Here is a 13,111-nt window from a genome sequence, read left to right as displayed (position 1 = left end):
TTTTATATATGTTATGAAATGATCCCCACGATAAGTCTAGTCACCCTCTGTCTGTGCTGGTTCTTCCTCTCGTGGGCATGCTATGTCTTCCTCTTGTTCTGCTAATCATGCTCATGTGCCTTTCCCCACCCTTGAAGTCCAAGAACTGTCTATCCCTCGGGGCTCAGCCTTCTGGGTGTTGCATGTCCGCTCCTTCCCACACTCTACTGCATAAAGTGCTCACTCCAGGGCAAGGTGGGAAGGGTACCTGGCACATTCTGACCCACCTCCTTTCTCTACTGTGCCCAAACAGTTCCCAGTATGGAGAAGGCACATGCTAAGCCAAAGAAAGGCCCAGGAAAGGTCCACCAATGGTGGCATTGGCCAGAGAGAAATGAGCTCTAGGACCAGCAGCAGAGGGACCAGTGAGAGGAGGCCAGGGTTGACAGGAAGACAAAAGACGCTCTCTTACAGGGCACACTGCCCTGTGGGCTCATGGGGGTATTGCCATCCTCCCCTGTAGTTCTCTCGGTCATCCAAGATAGTGTGATGGGTCAGTGACAATAACCCCAGCTCCCCTCAGTGACTGCACACCACATGGCCCTGCGCTGAGCCCCGTACCCACTCGTCTGATCCCAGCCTCCTCCACTCTCAGGACACTGAGATTACTGATTCGATTTTATAGAGGAGAAAGCAGAGACCAGGAGGGGGAATGACTTCCTGGCATCACACTGTGTAGCAAGTGACCCAACCAGGCCTGGGACCCCAGGGGCAGTGCTCCATCTGTCCACCTTCCCTGGAGCCCATGCAAGGCCCTGGCCATCTAGGACAAATAGGCATGGGCTATAGGTCTGCTGACTCAGGGGCAGGTGCTAGGGAGGGGTGCAGTACACCATGAGGACAAGGGGGCCCCACCAAGGCTGGATGGCACCCTGGGGGCTCACCTCACTAAGAGATGAGCTGGGCGAGGGGCTTCAGTGCTGAGGTAGGTCCAAGGCCAGGGGCCAGCTGGTACTGCCCAGCGCATGCACCGGAAAGTCTTGACCCTCTTTGTGTAACAAGCTGTCCCAAACCACCTGGGTATATTACAAAGACCTCATAGAGAAGGCTGAGAAAGATGGCCCACCCCCAGAGAGACCACAAGGATAGCTGCTGGGACAGTGGCCAGCCTTGACTAGGCCAGACAGGGAAAGACTCTTCCGGCTGGAGCAGGCAAGTGTGTGCAGAGGGTGAGGACAGGAGGCATCATGCAGGTGCACCAGGCTGGGAACCAGGTGGGCAGTGTCCCCACTGGTGGGCATCATCATTTGCTAAGTCTGGGAAGGGGGCAACTGCCCACCAAGGACTATCAGGCTGAGGATGTGCCTGGGGCCGGGTGCATCCCATCCTAAAGGCAGGTGAGAAAGGAAAGACCCACCCCCCTGAGGCAGCCAGCCCCATCCCTGTACTCTGTGGTGTCAGGGCTAGGAGGAGCAGGAGGCTACTCTGGGCCACCTCCCGAGGCAGCCTTCAAGGAGAGAAAGGGGTGCAGCAGCTTGCCTGGCTAAGGCTGCCTGGCTGAGGCACACTGTGGAAGGGTGAGAACATCCTGTTTTGCTTCTCCAGCACCCCCTATCCCTAGGCTTCTGCTATTCCCACTGCTTCAGCTCTGATGTTCCCCTGCACCTCAAAACTGCCAAGATCAGAACAGCATCCAACATCATGCCTGGCATGCCCTGTCCCTCCCCAGGCCCACCCTGCTCCTTTCTGAAGCTGAAGAGCCAGTGTCCATAGGAGAGGACTCACATCCCTAGCTCCCTCCCCAGCTGGTGCTCTCCTCTGGGTAGGGAGGGACACCTGTTTTAACCCTCACGGCTTCACCCAAGCCAGGCTGCACACAGTGTGTAGGGGACACAGCAGTCCCCACACCGTGGTCCTGCCACAGCTGGGCCAGCAGCTCAGAGTTCAGTCTCACAGGTGCACCCAGTCACCCTGGTTCCAGGCCACTGTCATAGGGCCCAAGGGGCCTGGGTCATGGCCAGTGGGGCTGGTAGGGAGACACTTCCAGGTCCCCGGTACTATTCAGCTACATCCCAAAGTCCAGTTACAGAAGAATCCTCAATTTCGGCATTAGAGTTCTCTCCTACAGCACGCCTGGCCACAAAACGAGACCTGTTTCTGTGTGCGGTTAGCAGAAACAAGGGAACAGAGATTCCCCCAGAATCCCTAGCGGTCACTTAGGGCCCGGCTGACAGGGAACGTGGCCTGGAGGCTTCTGCGTGGTATTTGCCTCTCCAATCCTGGTTTCTCCCGTGCCTGACTTGCACCACCCTGGGGCCTGACAGCCAGGCTCTGTCAGGCAGTCATCGATCCTGTGGTACCCCCTGCTGGTTACTCTGGGAAACCACACACTAGGCCAGATCTGGCCAGACATCAAGGACTCAGGGAAGACCTACTTCCCCCCCACAGATACCCAACACTACAGACGAAGCAAGTGAGACACAGTGGCTGGAACAGAGCAAGGGCCCAACACACAACTATGTAATTAATGAAAGAAGGGAGGAAGTGCATTGCGGCAAATAACTAACAAATGATCCTTTAAAATACGGCATAAAACCTAAATGCCAACATTTGTTGAGTGCCAGGCACTCTGCCAGGTGCAGAGGGTGCCTTCTGGTGTGGCAGTGGATAGAAAACCCATACCAATGACCACCAGTAGGAGAGCTGTCTGAGTTCCGACTATCCCAGCAGACCACAGAGGCACACATATTCCCGTGCTCGGTAATGAAGCTGAGGCTCTGACAGGCTATGTTACTGCCCAAGGCCACACCCTGGTTAAGAGTGGGACCACTGAAGTGGATCCACTCACCCCACCCAGTGGCCCAGTGAGGACACCACCTAGGACACAGCCATACTGTCTAACCCAGAAGCCATCGTGCTGAGTTCCCCCAGGCAGACCTCTTGCGGTGTCTGGCACACTGTGTGTCTCCCTTTCTCCCTCCAGCTACCCCCACCCACCACTACTGCACATTCCTCACCAGAGTGTCCCAGGCCTCCCTTCCAGACACACCAGAGACAAGGAGTAGCAGCCAAGAGATCCTGTGACAGAAGGCCAAGGCTCACCGCTGGGGCCCCCAGTCAGACTTGTCAGAACCACAGCCCCCCTACTCCTCGTGGTGGGCCCAGTGATTGTGGATTCCAGAACAACTTTGCAGAAAGGAGATGGGGCGGGGCCCTTCCCACCAGAACACAGATCACCATAGAGCTTTTGTAATCAAGACAGTGTAGGACTGGCAAGGGCTATACAAGAAGACCTAGAAACAAACAAAGATCCAATTCAGGTACCTTCACCAGCTAAATGTAAAAAGCAAAACCCTTACACTTTTAGAACAAAATAGGACAGACTATCTTCATGAGCTCTTAAGCATCAAACACAAACATGCACACACACATGCACACACACAAAAAACTTCTGGGCCAATGAATAAGCAAATAAACAGTGAAAAGCCATGCAAACAACCCAGGAAATGGTATTTGCAGTGTATGTAACCAACAAAGGGTTGGAATCCAGGATATATGAAACACTCCCTCAAATCAATAAGAAATGGAAAAACAACTCAACAGAATGTGCTCAGGCTCCGGGGAGGCACTGGGCAGGAGAGGAAACACAAGTGGCGCCAGGCAGAGGAAAGATGCCGCCTCTCCCAGTCACAGGGGATGGCAAAGCCACACAACAGTGAAACAGCACAGCACACCATCAGGTTGCTGGTGAGGATGTGCACCAGGCTCTCTTCCGGCTGGAGGAGGGTGGGCTGGGAAGCAATTGCAGCATCTGGCCAAGCTGAAGGCCATGCATTCTCCCACCCCCACAAGGATGCTCTCCTCCAGCAGAGGCCTTGGAGGGACTCCAGGAAAATCTGAGCGGGAATGCTCAGGATCAGAGACAACCAGCACGCCGCATCAGCCGAGCAGGAGTAAGCATCTGTTCAAACACCAGAAGGGCACACCACAGATAAAATAGGAAAACGGAGCCCATGACAGAACATGGATAAATCTCAAAATTATAACATTAGGTTCTCTAAGTAGCAAGGGTATACATTCAGTAAGATCCATTTACATAGTTTTAAAACATGCAAGGCAAGATCACCAAATAACTACATTCATGGTAAATTATAAAGCCATGCGTTAGGGATATACTCGGAAATTATTGGTGGCTCCAGGGAGGGCAGGAGAAAGGGTGCTTTGGTGGGGAGGTGGGGAGCTTCACAGGGTGCTTTGACTGTCATTACTTTTTTTAAAAACAAAAATACCAAGCAAATATGAAATACGGCAGAAGGTTAAGACTTAGCAAAGCCATGATGGTACTCAATGTTTCTTATTATTGTCTCTGTATTTCTCTGAATGCTTAAACAGGTCACAATCATTTAAGAGGGCTGGCTGGGAGCTTCACACCTCAAGGAGAGTTGCTCCATGGTGAGCACAGGGCATTTACTTAGTTCCGCTCTGAGCATTGGAGCTTCATAGACATCCCAGTATTCCAGTGGCCCTCAACCATGGCCTCGAGGGAGAATCAGCCAAGGTGCATTTGAGAAGATATGTGTGCCCATTCCCAGAAACAGATTCTGTTGGCTTGGGATATGGCCAGGGATAAGCAGGTCTTTTAAAAAAAAACAAAAAAACTACCAGAAGCTTCTGTCATCTGGTCTCACATGCCCAGCCCAGCTGGAAGAAGGCGTGCCTCCCGGATGAGCAGCAATCCCAGGCCCCCAAGGGCTCGCTCTGTTTTGTCCACCTCTCCGCACCTGATCCCATAGTCATCTCTCTCTGGGACCCTCAACTCAGAGAGTGCTCACATGTGGACTTGATGTTTATGGCGTGTTTCGTGCAGGGTGATACACTACATGCTTGGCAAGCATCTTCTCACTTGCCTTCACTTCAGGTCTCCGAGGCAGGTAGTATCAGCCTCACTTTAGAGATGAGGAAATAATCCATCCAGGGGCATGCAAGGAACGAGGGGGAGGGCAAAGGGAACCTAGGGCTGTCTCACTCCTGGGCTGCAATGCCTTTTTGCCCAACTTTAATTTTAAAGCACCCCCTTGAAGACCTTGATATCATGCCTTTTGGAATAAGCCCCCCATTCAAAAATGTTCATTGCACCATGTGACAAGGCAATGTCATTCTGACACAAGATCTCAACTCTCAAGCTGCAGCAGGTGGGTGGCCATCACCCTGGACTCTGCATCTAATTAGCAGAAACAGTCAGGTGAAGGGGACCTTGAGCCTGAGGGTAGAGGGGCCTTTGGGGCAGGCCTTCTTTAATCCTTAAACATGCTATGGCACTTCACAAAGGAAGACGTTTACAGGGCTATAATCATCAGGGAAACACAAATTAAAACCAAAATGAGATACTACCACACACCCACCCACCAAAATAGCTAAAATAAAGAGCCAGGAAAGATCAAGTGTGGGTGAGGATAGAGAGCATGTGGAACTCTAAGACACTGCTAGTGGGAGTGTAAATTGGTGTAACTATTTTAGAAAACCATTGGTGGTACCTTCTAAAGCTGAACATAAACTTATCCTATCCCCAGCAATTCCACTCTTAGGTATGTCTCAAAAGAAATGCCTCTACGCATCCATCAAAAGACAAGAGGATGTTTACAGACACTCTATTCTTGGTATCCATACACTTGACATGATTCAAATGTCCGTCAGCAACAGAGTGGATAAATAAACTGGAATCGTATACTCATATAACATGAATACCATACTCCAGTGCAAATCAGCAAAAACCATACGTGGATCTCAGAGATAAAACGTTGAGCAAAAAGAAAGCTAGAAACAAAATATTTCAGCCTATATGTTTCCACTGATGTAAAGTTTAAGAAAAGGCATAAACTAATCTGTGGTCTTATGAATAGAAGATACTGTTCACCTTTGGATGAGGGGTAGAAACTGGTATGGGGCATGTGGGAAGTTTTCAGAGTGGTGGCGATATGTACAAATTTCTTAATCTGGGTAGTGATTCCATGGCATGTCCACTTGGTACAATGTAATAAAACCTTCATGTATGATTTGTGCCTTTTTGATATGTATGATGTATCTTAATAAAATTGTACCTTTTTTAAAAAACGTGCTTTAGACCATGATCTGCAGCAGGGCACATGAGTGACCTAGAGTGGAGACCAAGGGGCCATCTGAGTGCCCACTGAGAGCCTACCTGAAGGTAGCTGAGCCACATGCTTGAACACCAGGTGCAGGTTCTTCCGGCAGGCTGACTGAGGGTCGTTCAGCAGGTAGGACAAGGCAAGGATGACATCGTGCTCTAAAAAGCCCTCTCTGGGGAAGAGAAGTCAGATTCAGACATAATTAAGACCATGCCCAGAGAGGATCCAGTAAAAACCAGGGGGAAGTTGCCCACCCGCAACCCCACTGACTGAGCCTGTGCTGGTTGGTGCAGACCACATCCCTCTGGCTTCCTGAAAGAAGAAAAAGGCCAGAGGTGGACCATATATTACAGAATCCCTAGAGGCCAGGAGTGTGGCTTGGGTGGCAGTGGAAAGAACCACGTACTGGAATCATGCAGCTCTGCCCCTTCCTTAGCTAGGACTCCAACTGCTCTTTGTGCGCCTGGATCCTTCCTTTCACTCTTGTGAGCCTGTAAAATGAGTATGATGAGGCAGCAGAGCCTCACAACTGACCCACCCTGAATCGGGGCTGCACCCACCAGGGCACACACCCCCTGAAGCTCCAGGCTCTGCAAGCCCCGCCCCTCAAAGCCTCTTCCTTTTCTCCCAGCTGAATTGTGAGCTTGCCAACAGCCAGATGCTGGCCTCCAAACCTATGTGTGCCTGTTATGTTTGTTGTTATAATTATGTAAGTTAATTAGCTATTAGGTAAGCCAATTAGATGTGAGAAGAGTTTTGTGGGTTTTTTTTTTTTTAATTCCTTATGAAAACAAAGTTGATTGCTTCAGGAAGACTCAAAAGTGAGTCTCAAAAAAAAAAAAAGTGAGATGATCATAAAAGATTCTAGAAGGTTTTTACATGCAGATTACTCCATTAATGTCTGAGTTCTCCACTCTATCTTAAAGAAACCAAAGCTGCAAATTAGATGATGTTACAGGTGTGGTTTAAGCAAAAGAGATGACGGGAAACACCAACCAGTGGGCCCACACCCAAGAAGAGGCCTGGGTGACACACAGGGATTGGTGAATGCCTAATTATTTGTGTTTGGAGTTAAAACGAACAGTTTAGGGGTGCCTGGGTGGCTCAGTCAGTTAAGTGTGTGACTCCTGATTTTGGCTCAGGTCATGATGTCACAGTTCGTGGGCTTGAGCCCCACATTGAGAATCTCTCCTTGGGACTCTCTCTCTCTCTCTCTGCCCCTCCCCCACTTGTTCTCTCTCAAAATAAATAAATAAACATTAAAAAAAATTTTTTAATGAACAGTTTAAAGGGAATGTACAATTTCTTCAATTCCTGGCTTTGTAACCATTTCTTCTCATTAACCAACTGCATATGGTGAGGGCTTCTGAGGTCACTTCTCTCAGGCCTGGGATCAGAAATAAGTGAGAACTCACTGTGAGGCCTGTGCCCAGTGCCTGGCACGCAGGAAGTGCCCAACCAATTGTGCTCCTGCTGTGATGGCCAGGACTTAACCATGTGGCGAGTTCTGAGTTGTTCTGGGACAAGAAAATCATAGCGGGATACCCAGGTTGCAGGGACCTTTTCTGACCACCCATCATGAGGTGTCCTGCCCTCCTCAGTCAGTGCCTGGTCACCCCTCCACATCACTCCTGCTCTGCAAGTCTGCTGTGTCTGCCCTGAGGGCAGCTGCCCCATTCACCAGCAAGCAAGGAAGAGGCAGGCAGGGGGAGCTAGTCCTCCCGTGAGGCTCTCCCATTCGTGGGCTGTCACATGAACTCCTCAGGGTGACAAGATGTCGAGCCTTGGGCTGCCACCCTTATCTCCTCTTCCTGTTGCTATTTGTGTGGGTGCAAGAGGCACAAGGGTTTCAACATGGGCAGGTACTTAGAGCTTGACGGGCTCCACAAGCTACTGGCTGTAAGTTATAAGATCACCACCGAACTCAGGCAAACTTCTCAAGCTGGCCTAGGTTATATTTGGCCCTTTGCATTCTCTGTCCATTGTGGTGTGGTGGAGCGAGCCAGTGTGTTAGAATCCTGTGCCCTGGTCACTCAGTTCTCCTCCCCATGCCTGGAGGTGGCAGTGTGAGGGATAGTGGATGCTGAAGGAGTATGTGGGCCAGACCATAGCAGGTCCTTGATCAGTGACAGTTTCTTTGCTGTGTGTCCCCTTTCCCCACCCCTGCTAATGTGGCCATATCCAGGAATCCCACACAACCTCCCCAACCTCCCACTGCCACTAAACAAACCTACAGGCACCCTCGCTATGCTCACAGTTTCCTTGTACTTGCCCAGGTTCCAAGTACCTGTCCTCACAGCATCTGTCAGCCCTTTTTGGGGGTTACTACCCAATGTCCATGGCAGTCCAGAAAGAGAACAAAGGAGCAGAAGAATGAGAGGTGCTTCACCCCCTTGCCTCTAAGTGTTAACTGCCCCAATGAGCAGTTGCAGATGAGGACACTGAGGCACAGAGAGCTTGGGAAGAGGCAGGACTGAGCAACCTTGAGTTTTGTAAGATGCCCTGACACCGCTGAAAAGATCTCAAGCTTCTGTAAAGGACCATCTGTTGTTTACGTCAAACAAGCCGGGGGACACTGAGCACCCTGCCCTTCTATTCCTTCTTTTTGGACATGTGCACACTGGGCATCAGTGCCTGGGCAGGGCTTGAGGGCTGCTTGTGATTCTCAGGTCTGTTTTCTTTCTTTCTTTCTTTCTTTCTTTCTTTCTTTCTTTCTTTCTTTCTGAGAGAGCACACGAGCGAGCAGGGGAGCAGCAGAGGGAGAGAGAATCTTAAGCAGGCTTCACACCCAGCACAGAGAGCCTGATGTGGGGCTCAATCTCACAACCACAAGATCATGACCTGAGCCGAAATTAAGAGTCAGATGCTTAACTGACTGAGCCACCCAGGGGCCCCTTGGTTCTGTTTTCAATACCAGGTAAACCTAGTTATCCCAGGTCAAGAGGGTGAACTGAACTGATATGGGAAAGCACCCCCTCCCTCCCCCGGATACACACAAACTGATAAACCAAAATTCAGAGTGCTCAAGGTCATCCAAGGGCATGCCACCCAGGGGAGTGATGTGGCTCCAAAGCATGACATTCGTTTCCAGAGACAGCTGCCCACCTGCCCACATTATGGGTCGCCATGATGTAGAGCACCTCAGTGGTCTTTATCCGCACCATGTCATTGTTATCCTTCAGCAAAGCTTTCAGGCTCTCCAGGCAGCCTGCAAGGCACAAAAACCTTTGAACATTTACCATTCTCAGAAATCAATGAACCTAGCAGTCAACAGGTGAGCCAACGTTGGGCAGCAAGAGACTACCAGAGGCTCTGCTGCTTTCAGGCCTCAGGGAATCATGTCAGTTACAAAATATTTCAGAGTCACCAAAGGGGTCTCTGTGTGCTACAAAGGCTCACATGGCGGGGGGGGGGGTCGTTTTATCTAAAGCCCTGCAGGCTTCCCACCAATGCCTCCTCTCACAGTCTACTGCAGGATTAAGAAAATGGCCTTTGCCTTTAGAGAGACTGAGGGGTCAAATTCTCATTCCAGGCCCAAAGTAGTCCTACCTGTGAATAGGTTACACCTAGAGATGCCAGGTTGAACAAATAAAAATCCTGCTTTATTTATTTATCTGGCAACCCTAGCCTCATTCCCCTCCTCTGAGTCTCTGATTTTTATCTGTCAGTTTTCTAATCTTCCCTCCCAAAGCAGGTGCTATTAGGATTAAGACAACACAGGCTCTGCACTGGGGTGATGCCGGCCCAGGGTCAGGCTTATTAAATAGCAACCCTTATTACTGAAGCTCCACCCAGTGTCCTGGGCCCTGGTTCTAGGAACCTCAGGCAAAGCTGGAATTAACTAGCCCTTCCACTAAGGCTGGAGGGAGAAGAAGCAGTTCATCCATCATGTGCCTGATCTGAGAAAGGTGTGACCATGCCATGAAAGTCACCTCAAGTCTTATTTTGAGAATTAGAAGAGTGGGACACAAGGGACATAGAGCTCCCAGATATACGTGTGGTTTTCATAAGGTGTGTGCCTATCTTTTGTGACAGCTTTGTGAATTAGATACATAAACAGAACTGTTTGGTGGATTTGTGGCCACCTGGTTGAGCCATAGCAGAGGGGGCTGATTTGTGGCTCTGGGTGGGACACGAGTGGTGTCTGGGCAGGGACTGACTGACCAGCCAGGAGGGATGCGGTAAAGGGGCCAGGTCGCCGCAGCACCTCCCACCTTGAGCCGCTGTCCGTCCATCCTAGTCATGGTTACCTGGGCTGTGACACTCTCACCTGTGTCAATGGCCACGTAGACATGCTCAGGGTCGTGCATAAGGTCGCACAGAGCCATGAGGGCTTTCTGCCTCGTCAGCAGGTCCTCTGACTGCAGCTCCTCGTTCAGCTTGGGCAGGGCCCGACAGCCATAGGCAATGGCAGCCTGGGTGGGGTTGATGTCGGGGGGCAGGTACATGGAGATCCGGGCATGGGCCATCTTTCCACGCCTGCAGAGGGCAACTCTCTAGCTTCCAAAACAAAGCTCTGCAGAAACCACTGATTGAGAGAATCCAAAAAGTTGTTGTTACTACTACTGTGATTTAGAAGCTACTTCCCATTTGATTCTCAAAACTGTAAGGGCAGCCGGGGGGATATTTTTGCTTCCATTTTACAGATGAGCAAACTGAGGCTGAGAACAATGAAGGAATCTGCTCAAGGTCACAGTAAAGGTAAATAGTAGCCCACACTGCAAACTCCAGGGTTCTCCCACCCATAATGACAGAGGAAACCACCAGTACTTTATAGGCTGGGGCCTGTAAAGGCACCAAAGACACAAAACAAACCAAAAAAGCAAACATTAATATGGTCACCACGTGTAGTAGTTATCTTCTGCCAGCAATATCTAGTATCTAACTCAACTACTCCAGAAGGAGGGGACTTGCATTATCCCAATTTTACAAAGGAAGTAGTTGAGGCTTAAGGTTGGGAGTTTGCTTCAGGTCATGGAACTGATAAGGCCAGTAGCCAATGTTCAAATCCAGGTCTACTTCATTCATCCATCAGGGACCCATATCCAGATGCTCCTGACACATCCACAAAAAAGGAATTAAGGTTAAAGTGTGATTTATTTTTATTACACACATACATACTTTGAGCGACTATAAGCAGTGTGGCTAGTACAGCTGACCCTTGAACAACACAGGTTTGAACTTCACGGGTCCACTTACACGTGGATTTTTTATAATATAGTACTTTTTTACATAATACACTTTTGCATAAATACTTTTTATATAATGTATTTTCCCTCCCTTATGCTTTCTTTTTTTTTTTTTAGTTCATTTATTTTGAAAGAGAGTGAGCACGCACCTGCGCACACAAGTTGGGGAGAGGCAGAGAGAGGGGAAGAGAGAGAGAATTCCAAGCAGGCTCCTCATTGTCAGTGTGGAGCCCAAAACGGGTCAGGAACTCACCAACCGTGAGATTATGACCGGAGCTCAGATTGGTAAAGCATCCGACTGAGCTATCCAGGTGCCCCTATGCTTTTCTTTTTTAAAAAATGTTTATTTACTTTGAGAGCGAGAGAGAGGGGGAGAGAGAGAATCCCAAGCAGGCTCCGCACTGCAGAGCCCAACATGAGGCTCAATCTCATGAACTATGAGATCATGACCTGAGCAGAAATCAAGAGTCGGATGCTTAACCGAATTAGTCACCCAGGCACCCCCCCCCCTTACGCTTTTCTTAATAACATTTCCTTTCCTCCAGCTTCCTTTATTGTAAGAATATAATATATAATAAATATAACATAACATACATGTTAATTGACTGTTTATGTTATTGCTAAGGCTTCTGGTCAACAGTGGGCATACTAGTAGTTAAGGAGGGAGTCAGAAGTTATACATGGGTTTTTGACTGTGAGAAAAGGGTAGCGTTGGCACTCCTAAGCCCTAGGTAGTTCAAAGGTTCAGCTGTAGTTAAGAACAGACTTCAGACTTAGGCCATAGGTGGCCCTTGACAAGTTATGTCTGTCTGTGTCTTTCTACAGCTGCAGAAGAGAGGTGATAATAGCACCTCCTTCCCTACTGGAGTTGTCATATGAACTGCTACTCGTGGGCCTGGCACACCAGGCTCGGGATATGTCCTCTGGGGTTATTGTTATAGTGGTGGTGGTTACTGCGATTAGTCGCAGTGACAGTTAACTCCAGGAGGAATGGTCAACTCCCGTAAAAGAGATGAGCCAGACTCTGATTCTGGGCACCAAACCACAGGGAAAGAGGGGAAGGGGCCTAGATGGAAGGAACGTGGCCATTTCTGGACTCCCCCGGCAAGGAACAACGGGTGCTGGGGACAAGGGCCTGCCCTCCTCTAAGGAGCATGGGTTAGGGAGTCCAGCCAGGTGAGAGAACCTTGGGATAAGAGAACATGAGCCCAATGTGAACCCTACTGGATGGGTCTGGGGACCCCCTGTTCCCTTTGGCGGCCGCTGGCTCACCTGCCTCAGCGCGTGGTCCCGGAAGCGCACGCCGTTGCCAGGCGACCAGGTTGCCAAGCTACCCCCGTGGCGTCCTCAGTGCCCAACGCGCAGGCGCGAACGGCACCGGGCTGGGACAAGCTGTGAAATGGGGATAAAGATACTTTACAGGGTTACTGTGAAGAACAAAGGCAGCTCAGTTTTGTTCATGGCACAAAAAGGAAGGGAAGGGAAAGGAAGCGATTGTACGCTCTGAATTGAGCATTGCATGCCTTTAATCCTCAGAGCAAACTCCAGTTCACAGACAGAAACTTCGGAGAGGTTCAGTACCTTCCTTCAAACCACACAGGCCTGATCCCGGGACCGTCTAGCCCTGGCCCATGTTCCTTATCTACTTGCCGACTACCTGGTAATGACACAGATAGGCTCCTGAAGTGGATGCAACACATTACTGGCTGGAGTAATTGTTCTTGAAAGCAAGCCAGACCCAGCCATCACCTGCATAAAACCCTCCTGTGGCACCCCACTGGTCTCAGGATAGATTCC

The 13,111-nt window shown here is 49.9% G+C and overlaps 1 protein-coding gene across 2 annotated transcripts in view; it reads right to left on the bottom strand.

Annotated features, from left to right (window-relative positions):
- Positions 1-12,661, bottom strand: part of RSPH14 (radial spoke head 14 homolog) — a 99,274-nt gene extending 86,613 nt beyond the window's left edge. Inside the window, exons 1-4 of one of the 2 annotated variants that reach the window (XM_078435665.2) lie at positions 12,587-12,661; positions 10,396-10,653; positions 9,231-9,333; positions 6,179-6,297 (exon numbers count right to left, since the gene is read on the bottom strand). In XM_078435665.2, the coding sequence (XP_078291791.1) occupies positions 6,179-6,297; positions 9,231-9,333; positions 10,396-10,594 (421 nt within the window). In that variant the 5' untranslated portion in view covers positions 10,595-10,653; positions 12,587-12,661. The remainder of the gene's footprint in view (positions 1-6,178; positions 6,298-9,230; positions 9,334-10,395; positions 10,654-12,586) is intronic. The other variant, XM_060612590.2, reaches the window with a different exon arrangement.
- Between the last annotated feature and the right edge of the window lie 450 nt (positions 12,662-13,111).

This window comes from Panthera onca, chromosome D3, assembly GCF_046562875.1.
Source record: "Panthera onca isolate mPanOnc1 chromosome D3, mPanOnc1 haplotype 2, whole genome shotgun sequence".
Lineage (NCBI taxonomy): Eukaryota > Metazoa > Chordata > Mammalia > Carnivora > Felidae > Panthera > Panthera onca.
The sequence above is the reverse complement of the archived record's forward strand: the minus strand, read 5'-3'. Positions and strand labels throughout refer to the sequence as shown.